Genomic DNA, 15,021 nt, shown 5'->3' on the forward strand with positions numbered 1-15,021 from the left:
GGTCATTTTTATTTCATATTTCAAGAAAGGCTTGTCGTCGACTTATTATGTTCCATAATAAGTTGTTAATTTTTGGTTATTTATTATTACGTTTAAAATTTATGGTTCTAAAGTTGAAAAATAAGTAATAAGTATCATCATTATCATTCTAAGCATCTAAGCAGATTAAAATTTTTGAACAGTTTTCTCGGAAACGGTTAATTATACAAAATGAATTAAGATGCATGTTTTAGCATTAAATCATATTCCAGGGTCGCATCTGTTACATAGTCGAAGAGTTAAAAAATATTAAATAAAATTGGCCCAATCCCCCCAGTTCACGACGCCTGCAGTTTAAATAATTTTATTTGAATGATGTTGTACGATAGAACGTTGGAAATAAAAGTTTAACGGGAAAGCGGATTCAAATTGCAAGCACAGTCCTTTTAGTAAAGAGAGCAAATTTTTGGAAATATGTTTTTCTTTCATCAGGCTGGAAACATTATACAAGATAGAGCAATTAACAGGTTCTATCTTGTATAATGTTTCCAGCCTGATGAAAGAAAAACGTATTTCCAAAAATTTGCACTCTTTACTAAAAGGACTGTGCTTGCAATTTGAATCCGCTTTCCCGTTAAAGTTTATTTTTAACCTTGTAACGTGTAGCCTCGTTACTTCCCAACAATGTTGTAGAACAGCGATAGCACGTATTAACGCTTCGGCACATACCAAATTTCATTGAGATATCTATAGTAAAGCGTTTTTGAGATATTAATCAAAAACTTGGAAAATATTTCTAATATTTTTACCGCAAAATTTCATAAGAAAAATGAACTTGCAATTTATAAATACAAATTTATATTAGGTATATTAAAAATACTTACTTCATTAAAACTTCAAGAAACATGTTAAAATATTAAAATATCTTTAATAATAATTCTGTGTAAAAAGAAAATGCGATCATTTTTGTCCAGAAAATCCAAAATAAATTCCAAGTACCTTAAGTGGTTAAGATATCACAAGCAGGTACATTATAAAAAAATGTAATGCTTTTGCTCATTGCTTTTCGAAGATCGTAACAAGAAACATTTGGATGCGGTAGCAGCACAAGAAGACTTGGCCGTGGCTTCAACAAAAAAATCAAATCTGCCCCCCATGATTGATAGCCGATTTACGGAAAAGAATCTCAATGACGACTTTACTTCTGAATTTGAAAAACCCCAATCTGGGCTTTTGGGAAAAGCAAAGAAGAAATTGGCAACGTGCAAGGTGGAAAAGGAAGTGAATGGTGAGCTCAAACCATGTAGCTTCAAGACAAGTGAGGCAAGTGCCGTGAAAAGTTTCAACCTTTGGCGGCATGTAAAACATAACCATCCTGAAAACTATGTGGCTCTGGTTACAAAAAAGGACCAGGAAGATGAGGCAAAACAGAAAGCTGACGCGGCTAAACAATGTTCATCTGGCTCTTTGAAAACTCCTGGAGAAAAGATTTTTTGCGGAGCTTCATCTGAAAAGAAACCCAAAATTGCGCAAACAAAACTTTGAAAAAAATATTTGAAGTCCTCAAAGGTTACAGTCACCATGGATGCCAATACTTTCCATGAAGGGCTGATGGAAATGGTTTGCTTGAGTTCAACACTGATCACTACCTTCAGGCTAAAGAACAAAGAATTCCAAAAAATTGCGCGTGAAATGGGTCAGCAGCTTGGCGTTTCAATGGAGCACGATGTGGTTCGTCATTTAGTTGTCAGCACAGCTGAGCTTGGTCGCGAAGAGCTCAAGAAAGCTTTGGAGCAAAAATTGTGCTACCTGAAAATGGATGCAGCAACCCGTGAAAACAGAAATTTCCTTGCAATCAATGCTCAGTACTACGAAGAAGGAAAAGATAAAGCAGTGGTAAAAACCTTGGACATAATCGACACTGAAGGGCATCACAATTCTTTGTACGTGAAAAGTCAAGTAAAAGCTGTTTTAGAAAAATTTGGGATCAGTGAAATGCAAGTGCTGAGCATCTGCATTGACAATGCAGCAAACATGACATGTGCCATCAAAAATTTCAGCGAGGACAATGAAATCATTTCTACCTCTGAGAACAGGGATGTGGACAGAACTGAAGCTATTTTACCTGATGAAGGAACTAAAGGAATGGATGAAATCGAACTCAACATGGATGCTGCTGCGCAATGGGTTAATGACCCTAGCCTCATACTTCCAACATGGCTTCATGAGGACAACTCAAAAGTCCAACTGAAGAGTGATATTCACACTCTTCAGTTGGCAATCCAGACTGAACATGTGAAGAAATTCCTGGCAAAAATTCGACAAGTCATTGTCAAAATACGAACCCCAAGTATTCAAAGTGTTCTGCTTGATCTACATGGGGTAACAATCATTGGATACTGTGACTCACTGGAGTTCAACATTTGTGATGATTGATCAGCTTCTCGTTTTTCAATCTTACTGTGAACAAGTGGCTGCTGCTGGAACAAGAGAACTCAAGTTAAAAAAGCTGAATGGGCCAAAGTGGGCCTGACGCAGGGAAGAAAGGTAAGCAGCAGGATACGGACCCTGGACTTCAGGAAAGCAGACTTCGACTCCCTCAGGGAACAGATGGCCAGGATCCCCTGGGGGACTAACATGAAGGGGAAGGGAGTCCAGGAGAGCTGGCTGTATTTCAAGGAATCCCTGTTGAGGTTACAGGGACAAACCATCCCGATGAGTCGAAAGAATAGTAAATATGGCAGGCGACCAGCTTGGCTTAATGGTGAAATCCTAGCGGATCTTAAACATAAAAAAGAAGCTTACAAGAAGTGGAAGGTTGGACATATGACCAGGGAAGAGTATAAAAATATTGCTCGGGCATGTAGGAAAGATATCAGGAGGGCCAAATCGCACCTGGAGCTGCAGCTAGCAAGAGATGTCAAGAGTAACAAGAAGGGTTTCTTCAGGTATGTTGGCAACAAGAAGAAAGCCAAGGAAAGTGTGGGCCCCTTACTGAATGAGGGAGGCAACCTAGTGACAGAGGATGTGGAAAAAGCTAATGTACTCAATGCTTTTTTTGCCTCTGTTTTCACTAACAAGGTCAGCTCCCAGACTGCTGCGCTGGGCATCACAGAATGGGGAAGAGATGGCCAGCCCTCTGTGGAGATAGAGGTGGTTAGGGACTATTTAGAAAAGCTGGACGTGCACAAGTCCATGGGGCCGGACAAGTTGCATCCGAGAGTGCTGAAGGAATTGGCGGCTGTGATTGCAGAGCCCTTGGCCATTATCTTTGAAAACTCGTGGCGAACGGGGGAAGTCCCGGATGACTGGAAAAAGGCTAATGTAGTGCCAATCTTTAAAAAAGGGAAGGAGGAGGATCCTGGGAACTACAGGCCAGTCAGCCTCACCTCAGTCCCTGGAAAAATCATGGAGCAGGTCCTCAAAGAATCAATCCTGAAGCACTTACATGAGAGGAAAGTGATCAGGAACAGTCAGCATGGGTTCACCAAGGGAAGGTCATGCCTGACTAATCTAATCGCCTTTTATGATGAGATTACTGGTTCTGTGGATGAAGGGAAAGCAGTGGATGTATTGTTTCTTGACTTTAGCAAAGCTTTTGACACGGTCTCCCACAGTATTCTTGTCAGCAAGTTAAGGAAGTATGGGCTGGATGAATGCACTATAAGGTGGGTAGAAAGCTGGCTAGATTGTCGGGCTCAACGGGTAGTGATCAATGGCTCCATGTCTAGTTGGCAGCCGGTGTCAAGTGGTGTGCCCCAGGGGTCGGTCCTGGGGCCGGTTTTGTTCAATATCTTCATAAATGATCTGGAGGATGGTGTGGATTGCACTCTCAGCAAATTTGCGGATGATACTAAACTGGGAGGAGTGGTAGATACGCTGGAGGGGAGGGATAGGATACAGAAGGACCTAGACAAATTGGAGGATTGGGCCAAAAGAAATCTGATGAGGTTCAATAAGGATAAGTGCAGGGTCCTGCACTTAGGATGGAAGAATCCAATGCACCGCTACAGACTAGGGACCGAATGGCTAGGCAGCAGTTCAGCAGAAAAGGACCTAGGGGTGACAGTGGACGAGAAGCTGGATATGAGTCAACAGTGTGCCCTTGTTGCCAAGAAGGCCAATGGCATTTTGGGATGTATAAGTAGGGGCATAGCGAGCAGATCGAGGGACGTGATCGTTCCCCTCTATTCGACACTGGTGAGGCCTCATCTGGAGTACTGTGTCCAGTTTTGGGCCCCACACTACAAGAAGGATGTGGATAAATTGGAGAGAGTCCAGCGAAGGGCAACAAAAATGATTAGGGGTCTAGAGCACATGACTTATGACGAGAGGCTGAGGGAGCTGGGATTGTTTAGTCTGCAGAAGAGAAGAATGAGGGGGGATTTGATAGCTGCTTTCAACTACCTGAAAGGGGGTTCCAAAGAGGATGGCTCTAGACTGTTCTCAATGGTAGCAGATGACAGAACGAGGAGTAATGGTCTCAAGTTGCAATGGGGGAGGTTTAGATTGGATATTAGGAAAAACTTTTTCACTAGGAGGGTGGTGAAACACTGGAATGCGTTACCTAGGGAGGTGGTGGAATCTCCTTCCTTAGAGGTTTTTAAGGTCAGGCTTGACAAAGCCCTGGCTGGGATGATTTAACTGGGAATTGGTCCTGCTTCGAGCAGGGGGTTGGACTAGATGACCTTCTGGGGTCCCTTCCAACCCTGATATTCTATGATTCTATGATTCTATGAAAGTGAAGAACCTGTGAGACCTCTTGGCAAAGCCAAACCAAAACAATCGTGAATCTTCAAGCTGTTGATGAAACCCTGGGAGTTTTAATGAATGAATGGCGAAAACTGTCAAAATTCTTGCAAGAAAATGGTGGACAAATTGCAGAAGGAATTCTATCCTCCATGCAGAAGCGCGATGAGAAGCTTTTTGACAATATTCATTTCCTTGCTGGAGTTTATGTTGACCCACGGTATCGGATTCTTCTTACCTCAAGGAAAATACCAAAGGCAAAGGAAGGGCTCCTTGATATTGCTCGACAAGTCAAAAAACAAAATCTATTGCTACATTTGAACTCAGCGAAAGAAGCTGAAGAAAATGAAACAACAAAAGGAGTCATCAACAATCGAATCTGCGGTTTCGGAAAGTTCACATCCTTCAGAAATAGCAGGCTGTTCTCAAACTTCCGTCTCCACTCTGAACTTGTTAGAGCATCCATCCCTGAGATGACTTCAACCATCACAGGGAAATGGAGATAATTCATGCACCAATTCTTCAGAAGATGATGCCTTCAAAAAGGAATTGGATAAACAAGAAAGAAGCCAGCGAGTTTCTGTCATTCATAATTGTAATGAAGCATTATTCGAGAGAAACTTTCGGGAAGATTGTGAGGCGATGGAGTCTATTGGTAGGCTAAAAGTTAAGTCTGTTTTTGAAGCCATTCACAGCTACCCACACTGCATTCAGGCTGCCTGTAGAATTGCTTCGAGCATGCCAACAACTCAAGCTAGTATAGAGCGACTGTTTTTGGCTTTAAAGTTCATTTTAAATGATTTGCGGCAGGCTATGAAAGATGACTTGATTGCTGCAATAATTTTTTACAGAATGAATTATGAATGATTCTAGTTTGTATCATTGTTGATGACATTTAAATTGTTTTAAAAGTCTGGATAAAAATGTTTTTTTCAAAATTTCAGTTTGCACTTTTTTATTTAGTTAAAAATTAATTTGAGTTGGAACGGAGCTGGAGCAGTCACTATTGGTGCTGGAGCAGAGCAATTCAAAAATTTGATTACTCCAAATTTGATGTGCTCCTGGCACATTGCAGCATTTGTTTTTTTAAGGCTTTACGCTCTCATCTTGGTACAGTAATTGTTTGGGGACAAGAGTAATTCCACTGATATAACTTGCACATCAAACACAACTTCCTACAGCTCAAAAAGCCACAGTTCATGGCAAAACTCTTATATTATGAAATAAGCATAGAATTCTGTGGTTTGGGGATTGATTAATTGGATATGGAGCCTTTATCTTTGGGTCTCTGGCTGAATCTAGCTCAAGTTGGTAGTAACCAAAAAGCCACCACCATCTGATATCTGGCTTACTAAAAGTTGGTGGTCCCAGACCAGATTAGTGGCAACCATCCTCTCATTGTTTACCTCTGGCAGAGGATGTATAAAACTAAGTCTTGGTGCAAATATGCAATTTCTTTTTTTAAAGTAAAAAAGACAATAAAAGTTTCTCCTTACTGGCAACATTGAATAGGATTAGGTTTACTTACTAAAGCCTCAAGTGATGGAAACTAACATCATCTTGTTCCAGCCAAGGTCCCTTATCAAACTTCAGATACTCAATATCTTCAACTACCTGAAAGAGAGGCATATGTTACAATTACAAGAGTTTATCAAAATGTATATCCTCAGTCAAGAAAAATAAAAGTCAGTGAAGCAAACAATACATGCAATTAAACAACAAAGCCATCCCAATAGGTGATTTGCTATTACCTTCCAACAGTAATGCAAAACGTTAGTAACAATTATATGTTCAGAACACCCCACAGGCAGTGACCAGAGTCCTTGAGGAACTCTTGCTGAGTTCACTTACTGATGCTTTACATCCCCATGGAGGGATAGGTGGGGAATACTTAGGGTGCTGGTAGGGACTTTGTTTGTGCTACTCTCAAAACACTCCAAAGTGACTGGCTATGATGTTGACTAGATGCACACATAGTCCAGACTGCAGCTGTTATACAGAGGCATCCCTTAGGGGAGGATCTATTAATGGAGATTCTCTACATCCCAGTAAGAAGGAGAAGATGGAAGATTATAAAATACAGGTAGGATCTGATGAGAAACAGCCAAATGAAAAAGAGGCCCATTCAATTACATTATGTAATGGCAGACAGCTAAAAAGTGACAAGTTTTTAAAGTGCTTATATACCAATGCCGGAAGTCTGAATAATAAGATGGGGAAATAGAGTGCCTCATATTAAATAAGATATTGATATCATAGGCATCACAGAAACTTGGCGGAATGAGAATAATCAATGGGATATATTTTGTACCCTGGTATTACTGTATCAGAAGGACAAAACAGGTTGTGCTGATGGGGGAGTGGCACTATATGTGGAAAAAAGTATAGAATCAAATGAAGTAAAAATCTTAGCTGAACCAAACTGTACCATAGAATCTCTATGGATAGTAATTCCACGCTCGAATAAGAAGAGCATAGCAGTAGGAATATATTACCGACCACCTGACCAGGATGGTGATAGTGATGGTGAAATGCTCAGGGAGATTAGAGAGGCTATAAAAATAAAGAACTCAGTAATAATGGGGGATTTCAACTATCCCCACACAGACTGGGTACATGTGCCCTCAGGATGGGAGGCAGAGATAAAGTTTCTTGACACCTTAAATGGAGCAGCTAGTCCTAGAACCCACAAGAGGAAAGGCAATTCTTGATCTAGTGTTAAGTGGAGCACAGGATCTGGTCCAAGAAGTGAATATTGCTGGACCGCTTGGTAATAGTGACCATAATATAATCAAATGTAACATCCCTGTGGCAGGGAAAACACCACAGCAGCCCAACACTGTAGCACTTAATTTCAAAAAGGGGGACTACACAAAAATGAGGAAGTTAGTTAAACAGAGGATGTTGTGAAGGACAAAACTATAATAGGATTCAAAAAAGAACTAGATACATTCATGGAGGATAGGTCCATCAATGGCTATTAGCCAGGATGGGCAGGGTTGGCGTCCCTAGCCTGTGTTTGCCAGAAGCTGGGAATGGGCGACCAGGGATGGATCACATGATGATTACCTGTTCTGTTTAATCCCTCTGGTGCACCTGACATTGGCCAGTGTCGGAAGACAGGATACTGCGCTAGATGGACCTTTAGTCTGACACAGTATGGCCATTCTTATATTCTTATGAGGTAGGGATTAACAGTTGGGGAAAATTTGGGAGGATGTAGTGAAGAGGGTAGTTCCTAACAGGTCTTCCAGGAAGACCCTTTAGATCAGTGGCTCTCAACTTTCTAGATTAATGTACCCCTTTCAGGAATCTGATTTGTTTTGCGTACCCCCAAGTTTCACCTCAATTAAAAACTACTTGCTTATAAAATCAGACATAAAAATACAAAAGTGTCACAGTACACTATTACTGAAAAATGGATTGCTTTCTCATTTTTACCATATAATTATTAAATAAATCACTTGGAATGTAAATATTGGACTTAAATTTCAGTGTGTAGTATATAGAGCAGTATAAACAAGTCATTGTCTGTATGAAATTTTAGTTTGTACTGACTTTGCTAGTGCTTTTTATGTAGCCTGTTATAAAACAAGGCAAATATCTAGATGAGCTGATGTACCCCCCTGGAAGACCTCTGTGTACCCCCAAGGGTACATGCATCCCTGACTGAGAACCACTGCTTTAGATGAAACAGTGAGTAATATATCTACAAGGCCAGAACCTGAGCAGGTGTAATTGTTATAGCTCCATTGACTTCAAGGGAGCAATAATTTACAGCAGCAGAGGTTTCAGCCCACTCTTATTTATCTATTTACTGACACTGACACACACACATTTCTATTCTATGCTACATAGTATAACAATCACTTCCCTGTACCTCACAGAGCAATAAATGCTTCTTGGCAGAAAGGGGTGGCAAAGGTATCCATTGTTTACGTTACAAAAGGCTCTATATTACCTAAAGAATTCTGCTTTGTTCCTCATGTTAAGTAGGAACAAGAGTTGATTTACACAGGTATTACTAACCTTTGATCATCATTTTACTTTGAGCATTGCAGTGTACATTTCTCTTAAGACCATTTAGCTGATGTAAACTTATAAACAGATGGTTGATGTGCGATAGTCTCAAAACCTGACAATCTAAAGAAAACCCTGAATTCTCTATGCCCACTGTTGATCTGTGACTAAGTGCAACATTGGCAAGATAAGGGGCTAAATTATCTTAAATGCCCCTTCCTTATTCTTAATTTTAGATTCCATATACTCAAATTAGATACCATATGTTCCACTTGACAAATGAGAAAGCAGTTATTTTTCATGCTGAGGTAACCCTTTAATCACTGCCATTTAATGGCTGGAGAAAGAGCCCACGCATTAATTTCTAAAAACATCATGAATCAGCATGTGTGAAATCAATCAGTATTCTAATCAGTTGCATTTATTCAAGTGACTGTAGGAAAGAGCATCTTTTCAGCAGCTTCTTATCCAGATCACATCATTGTATTACTGTGGGTGGGTGACAGTGTGCATGTGCATGTATTTTTGTCTACAGAATCTATAGACTGCAAATGATTTTGTCCGTCTTCCAACAGCTTTCAAGGAAAATTTCACTTTAATGGGAAACAATCTCAAAAGAGAAAATATAGTACAAGTTCCTTCTAAGCAGAATTAATATCCATGTTTATGGTTCCCACTTGGCATCTAACTTGCAAAATTGCATGCTATTCTTGCAAATAATGACTGCAAATAATAAATTCCTACTCTACTCCAGATCTGCTCAAACCCAAATTTGACATGGGTCATCAATACACTCCAGGGCCATGTACTGTGATGATGTAATATTGCTGGCCCGGAGGAATATCTGCTTGAGCAATAAGAGCTTTAGACTACTTTAAACCCCAATTTACAGGATTAAAATAAAATTGTCAGCAATGGGATTTGCTAACTGTTACCAGGAAGGAGTAGAAGGGATGTAATTTTTTTCTCCTAAAGCCTCTCCACTTCCCTATTGAGCCTGTGACTATCCCCATCCATAGCCGTACAACCTGGGATCATCTTTTGATTCCTCCCACCCTTTCCCACACATGCAGGTCCTGCCAAATCTTGCGATATCTTCCTCTGCAACATATTGAAAATCCAACTGTTCCTTTCATCAACACCCTGATTATTTATTTCCTCTTGTTTCTTGAAGCCTCATCCTCCCTTGCATAACTGACACCCATAACATCTCTCCTTAGTGCACCCAAAATGAAGTACTGAACATGTTATTCCTTGCCTGTTGATCTGACTGCATCACAAGACTTCTTGAATCACTTCACTTGCACCACATTGTCCAACAACTCAGATTTAAGACCTTTTTCTTTTGCCTTTAGAGGTCATACACAAATCTGCTCCTGCATCTGACCTCCTTTCATATTCTCCAGCCCCACCTCCATCAATGACATCTACCTTGTTACCCTATTAATCTCAATGCTACCTTTTTTATACAGCTTGATGGGTGCTCTCCCCATCGTGGCTCACTAAGGGTTTGTCTACACTGGCAATTCGTCAGTAAAACTTTTGTCATTTGGGGGTGGTTTTTTAACACCCCGAACGACAAAAGTTTTGTTGACGAAAAGCAGCAGTGCGAACAGCGCTTTGTCGGCAGGAGAGCTCATGAAACATCTGATTTGGGCACTATACAGACTTGTAACTCAACAAACAGCAAGCCAGTAGCAAATCTAGGAATAGCATCAAGACTAGAATAGAAAAGAAGGGACTACAAGTCCTAAATCCGCAGGCAGTACTTAAACTGGATGTTTCACACCAATACTGCCACAATGAGTGTGGCAGCTGTAGTATCTGAACATAATACAGTGGAATACAGATCAGAGGTGCTGCTCAGATTATGTATCCATCTAGAAATGCACAAATTAAGGACCCCAATCCTGCAAACACTTAACAGGTGCGTAACTTTTTTTATGCACCGAAGGAGTCAAATGGAGACCAGAGACTGCTCACTTGTGAGTGTCTGCAGGATTGAGGCCTATTTAAACAGCAGTTTGGATATATCATTCAAAAGTTAAAAAACCAAAATTTGAGTGTTTATTTTCTTAAATTAGGTAGAGGATTAATGTTAACTCTTAAGAACTATTTCTTACACCACAATGTCAGAGACTGCCAATTGGAAAGACTCTCAGTAATCAGATACATAAATAAGATTGGATCTTAGAAGGTATGCAAAGAACTTTTTCTTTTTTTTTAAAAAAAAAAAAACAAATTTATGCACAAGTTCAAGCAAGCTTTCAATGACAGCTATTACACATCTTTATCTCTACAATAATTATTTTGACAATCATTTAATAACCACCGACATGAGACGCAAATCATTGCTTATAAATGTGTGTTTTGGGGAAATGGTTAACACGCTCCATTATCATATGCACACTGGAACAACCAGCCCTGTTTGTAATTTTGAAATCAAGCTGCCTGACAAGTCCCTCAACCAACCACTTAAATGAGATTTTCTTAATTAGTCTTTGCTTATTCAAAAGGGATTCAAGGAGACACTAAGACCTCATTTATGGTACCAAAACCTACAGTGATAGGGAATCTGGTTACAATACAGTAGTATCCAACACAAAATGGACTAAAATGTGCAGCGAAGTGTAGTAACAGGGATAATTAAGCCCAAGGTTTTCACACAACTCAGTAATCCAGCTGAACAGTCCGAACTCCTCTACACCAGCGGTTCTCAATTAGCACATAGCTGTATGCTAAAAAAAATTCAAAATTTGCCACTTTGATCTGAAAGGGGGCAGGGCCGGTTGAGGGGAAGACAGCATCTGGCAGCCTGCTGGAGCACATCTGCCACCAGGGGGTTGGTGAATGCATCAGGGGGGTAGGGTGCAGGAGTGTGGGTCTCTGGGCAGATTTGGGGGAGGGGGTGTTCTGGGCAGCGAGGGGGTGGGAGGTACTGAGAACCAGGGGTTTGTGGTGGTGCTGCAGCACTCCCAGGTTTTAGGCTGCTCGGCCCCACGGCTCCGCTCTTGGTCTCTCTGTGGAGGGGTCTCTGGGCGGGGGATGCTGGGCATAGGGGAGTGTGTGGAGTTTTGAGGGGGACGCTGTGGTTCTCAACCTGTGGCCCACAATGATAAACAGGTTGAGAACCACTGCTCTACACCCAACTGTGTTGAGCATGACCATGGAGGTAACTAGGTTCCCCAACCCAAGATTTTAATAGAGTTGACAGGACATAAAGAAAGGGGAGATTGGACGAAATTATTAGACTTTACCATCTGGATTAAACAGTTAAACACACATCACCTGGGATGAGGTTTCATTTTACACTTTTTTCATGAGATGCAGCTTAAACATAGGCTGCAATACCTGCAAATTAGAGAGATCTACCAATTGGAAGTAGGTGTTACATCACATTCCTCCCATTCTCTGCCTTGTACTGCTCCTGGTCAAAACACAGACCCATCTCATTCTGCAATTCAGAAAGTGGAATTTATAAAATTATTAACTAACTTGATTTAATAGGAATTACAGAGATGATTCCAACAGAAATTGGGTGGCACAGAGACTTTCCTGCTGCCTGACAGAGGCTATTCGGCTCCAGTTCACAATTTGTTTTCTCTAGAGACTCCAAAAGCAATTGATTTCAGGATTTCCATGGTTCATTTGTACCCTGATGCGGCATTATGTCATTATCAATGAGCAAGGCACAGTGACAGCAGGTGATCTTCAACAAAGATTTTAAAGCTGTTTAACGCTGAAAAGCAAATATCCTAGTATAACAACTTCACAAAGGTAGCAGTAAGGTAGGCAGGTCAGGAGCCTCTTTTACTATTAACTGCCGATCTACATTTAAATATCTTCAGTTAAGCATCTCGTTGCAGACCAGGTAGAGAAGAGGAACTCAAGATCATTGTATGGGGAAGAAAGAACCAGCAGCATGGTATTAGTATACCAACCTGAATGCTATAAAAATCACTCCCAAGGCAAATTTAGGTGTGCTGCCCTTCATAGAAAAGCACTCTGAAATTACCACACAGCACTGAAAAACAATGTTTTTATTACAGTTAAGATTACACAGTCTGCAAAGTTATGTAAAAGACTTGTGGATAAGCTATTTTCATAGCTAAAACAAAATCAGTTTGGCATCCCCCCAGTTGTATAGAGGTGGAAAATAGAGGCATACTTGGATCTGAGTGCTGCACTGAATTTAAATGTACATCCCATTATAGCCAGGTTCTTATAGCCCACTCCCTACAAAAATGCATCACTTCTCATTAAAAATAAAATCAGAGTAATGAACTGCTCCAATATGAATTCACAGTGTTAAATTTCTGTTCATGTTTTCAGCCTTATCAAGAGGCAGAATTCTGAAAATTACAAAGCTACAACTTTGCTCTGCTGTCTGATTGCTCAGCAACCATGTAAAGCTGAAATTCACATCTCCCGCACATCTTTGAAGTACGCTGTCACCATCAGAATGTCTCCAATCTCTTATGATGTTTCGTTTTTGATCAGAACAAGACATAGCATAATGGAATATTATGGCTGAACCTGCCCATGTTAACTACTTAACCCTTTTGTTTAAGCATTTCTGGACTGGTCCTCAAATGTGTTTATTTACACATTGATCACCAAACGGAAAGTGGGCTTTCCACAGCTGCAGGAAATTCATGAAAGTTATGAGATGTCTGAATTCTTCAACTTTTAGGGGTGTGTCTATATTGCACCTGGGATGGCACTTCCCAGCATGGGTAGACAGAAATATGCGAGCTCTATTTGAGCTAGAGTGCTAAAAATAGGAATGTGGCCACAGCAGCTCGGGTTCACCACCCAAATACATATGTAGGGGGTCAGGCGGGTTTGTACTCAGGTAGTTGGCACAATCCACTGTGGCCACACAGCTATTCTTAGCGAATTAGCTCAAGCGGAGCTGGTGAGTGTCTGTCTACCCATGTTGGGAAACACAACCTCAGGTGCTGCACAGACATACCCTAAGGGTGAAGGAGCAAGATCCTTTTCACATGATGGCAGAAACTGTATTATTAACGTGTATGTTTATGCACAGCTGTTGCCAACAGAAATTTAAGCACATTTTCTAAGACTAATATACATCCCTGTGTCTAATTTATCAAATGTTGATAAAAACCTCCCACTCCACACTTGCCATGGAAACCTGGATAGAACATTCTCCATGCCCATGCATCAACTGAGCTGTTCCTGAGAAAGTTTCATCCATAGCAAAGTCTGGGTTTAACTAGGAGGATTACTTTGCTAGTAGATCCCTGAACCAATTAGGTCCCCATCTCCCTCTGTAAATCCTCTCTTCCCAACCCTCCTGTGATAGTGCACCCCATAAGGCTTTATGGAAATATGCTTATGAATGTATATATGACATAACTAGAATATGTTTTATGCTACATATGCCATGTAACATATCTCTGTAAAGGTTATGATCTACTGAATCTATTAATCCCATTTGTATGCACATATCATTTTTGTACTTGAAGTCATGAATATTGGCTGTATACTTGCTTGATTTCTAAGTAGCCTTAGTAGAGCATTTGGTCAGCTTCTTGAGAAAGGAATGTGCAAATTAAGTGCCCAATCAAGAAACACTTAAATGACAATGAAACTTGTAATGCTCCAATCCACATAAGAAGTCTACCCGAGGACATTCAAGGTAAGCAATGGCTGCTGCCTGAAAAAACTGAGTCATGCACGGACATGTGACTTGTCCATGTGACTCCAAAATTCTATCTTAGAGCTGGACTTTGCATAGGAAAGAGGAGGGGGTCTCCACCCACAAGAGAAAGTCTATTTAAGCCTTTGGAAGACCCCTCCATTTTGTCTTCAGCTTGCTCAAGAGATAGCCTCTCCACCCCCAATGAGACCTGAAAGAAATTGGAGCAAAGGACAGTAACTACGCGGGGTGTGAGTGATTGCTGGACCCAGACTAGAAGGAGACTAGTCTGTAAAAGGACGCTTACTGGGTGAGGTTTTTATCTGTATTCAGTTTTCTTAGACTTGTGTGTTTTTTATTTTGCTTGGTAATTCACTTTGTTCTGTCTGTTACTACTTGGAACCACTTAAATACTACTTTCTGTATTTAATAAAATCACTTTCTACTTATTAATTAACCCAGGGTATGTATAAATACCTGGGCAGGGGAGGCAAACAGCTATGCATATCTCTCTATCAGTGTTATAGAGGGCGAACAATTTATGAGTTTACCCTGTATAAGCTTTATACAGGGTAAAACAGATTTATTTGGGGTTTAGACCCCTTTGG

General features: G+C 40.6%; 1 protein-coding gene across 3 annotated transcripts in view; it reads right to left on the minus strand.

Annotated features, from left to right (window-relative positions):
• NDUFA10 (NADH:ubiquinone oxidoreductase subunit A10) overlaps positions 1–15,021 on the minus strand; it is an 83,044-nt gene that overhangs the window by 37,244 nt on the left and 30,779 nt on the right. For all 3 annotated transcript variants that reach the window (XM_074968270.1, XM_074968268.1, XM_074968269.1), the window contains exon 8: positions 6,257–6,342. In XM_074968270.1, the coding sequence (XP_074824371.1) occupies positions 6,257–6,342 (86 nt within the window). The remainder of the gene's footprint in view (positions 1–6,256; positions 6,343–15,021) is intronic.

This window comes from Natator depressus, chromosome 11, assembly GCF_965152275.1.
Source record: "Natator depressus isolate rNatDep1 chromosome 11, rNatDep2.hap1, whole genome shotgun sequence".
Taxonomy (NCBI): domain Eukaryota; kingdom Metazoa; phylum Chordata; order Testudines; family Cheloniidae; genus Natator; species Natator depressus.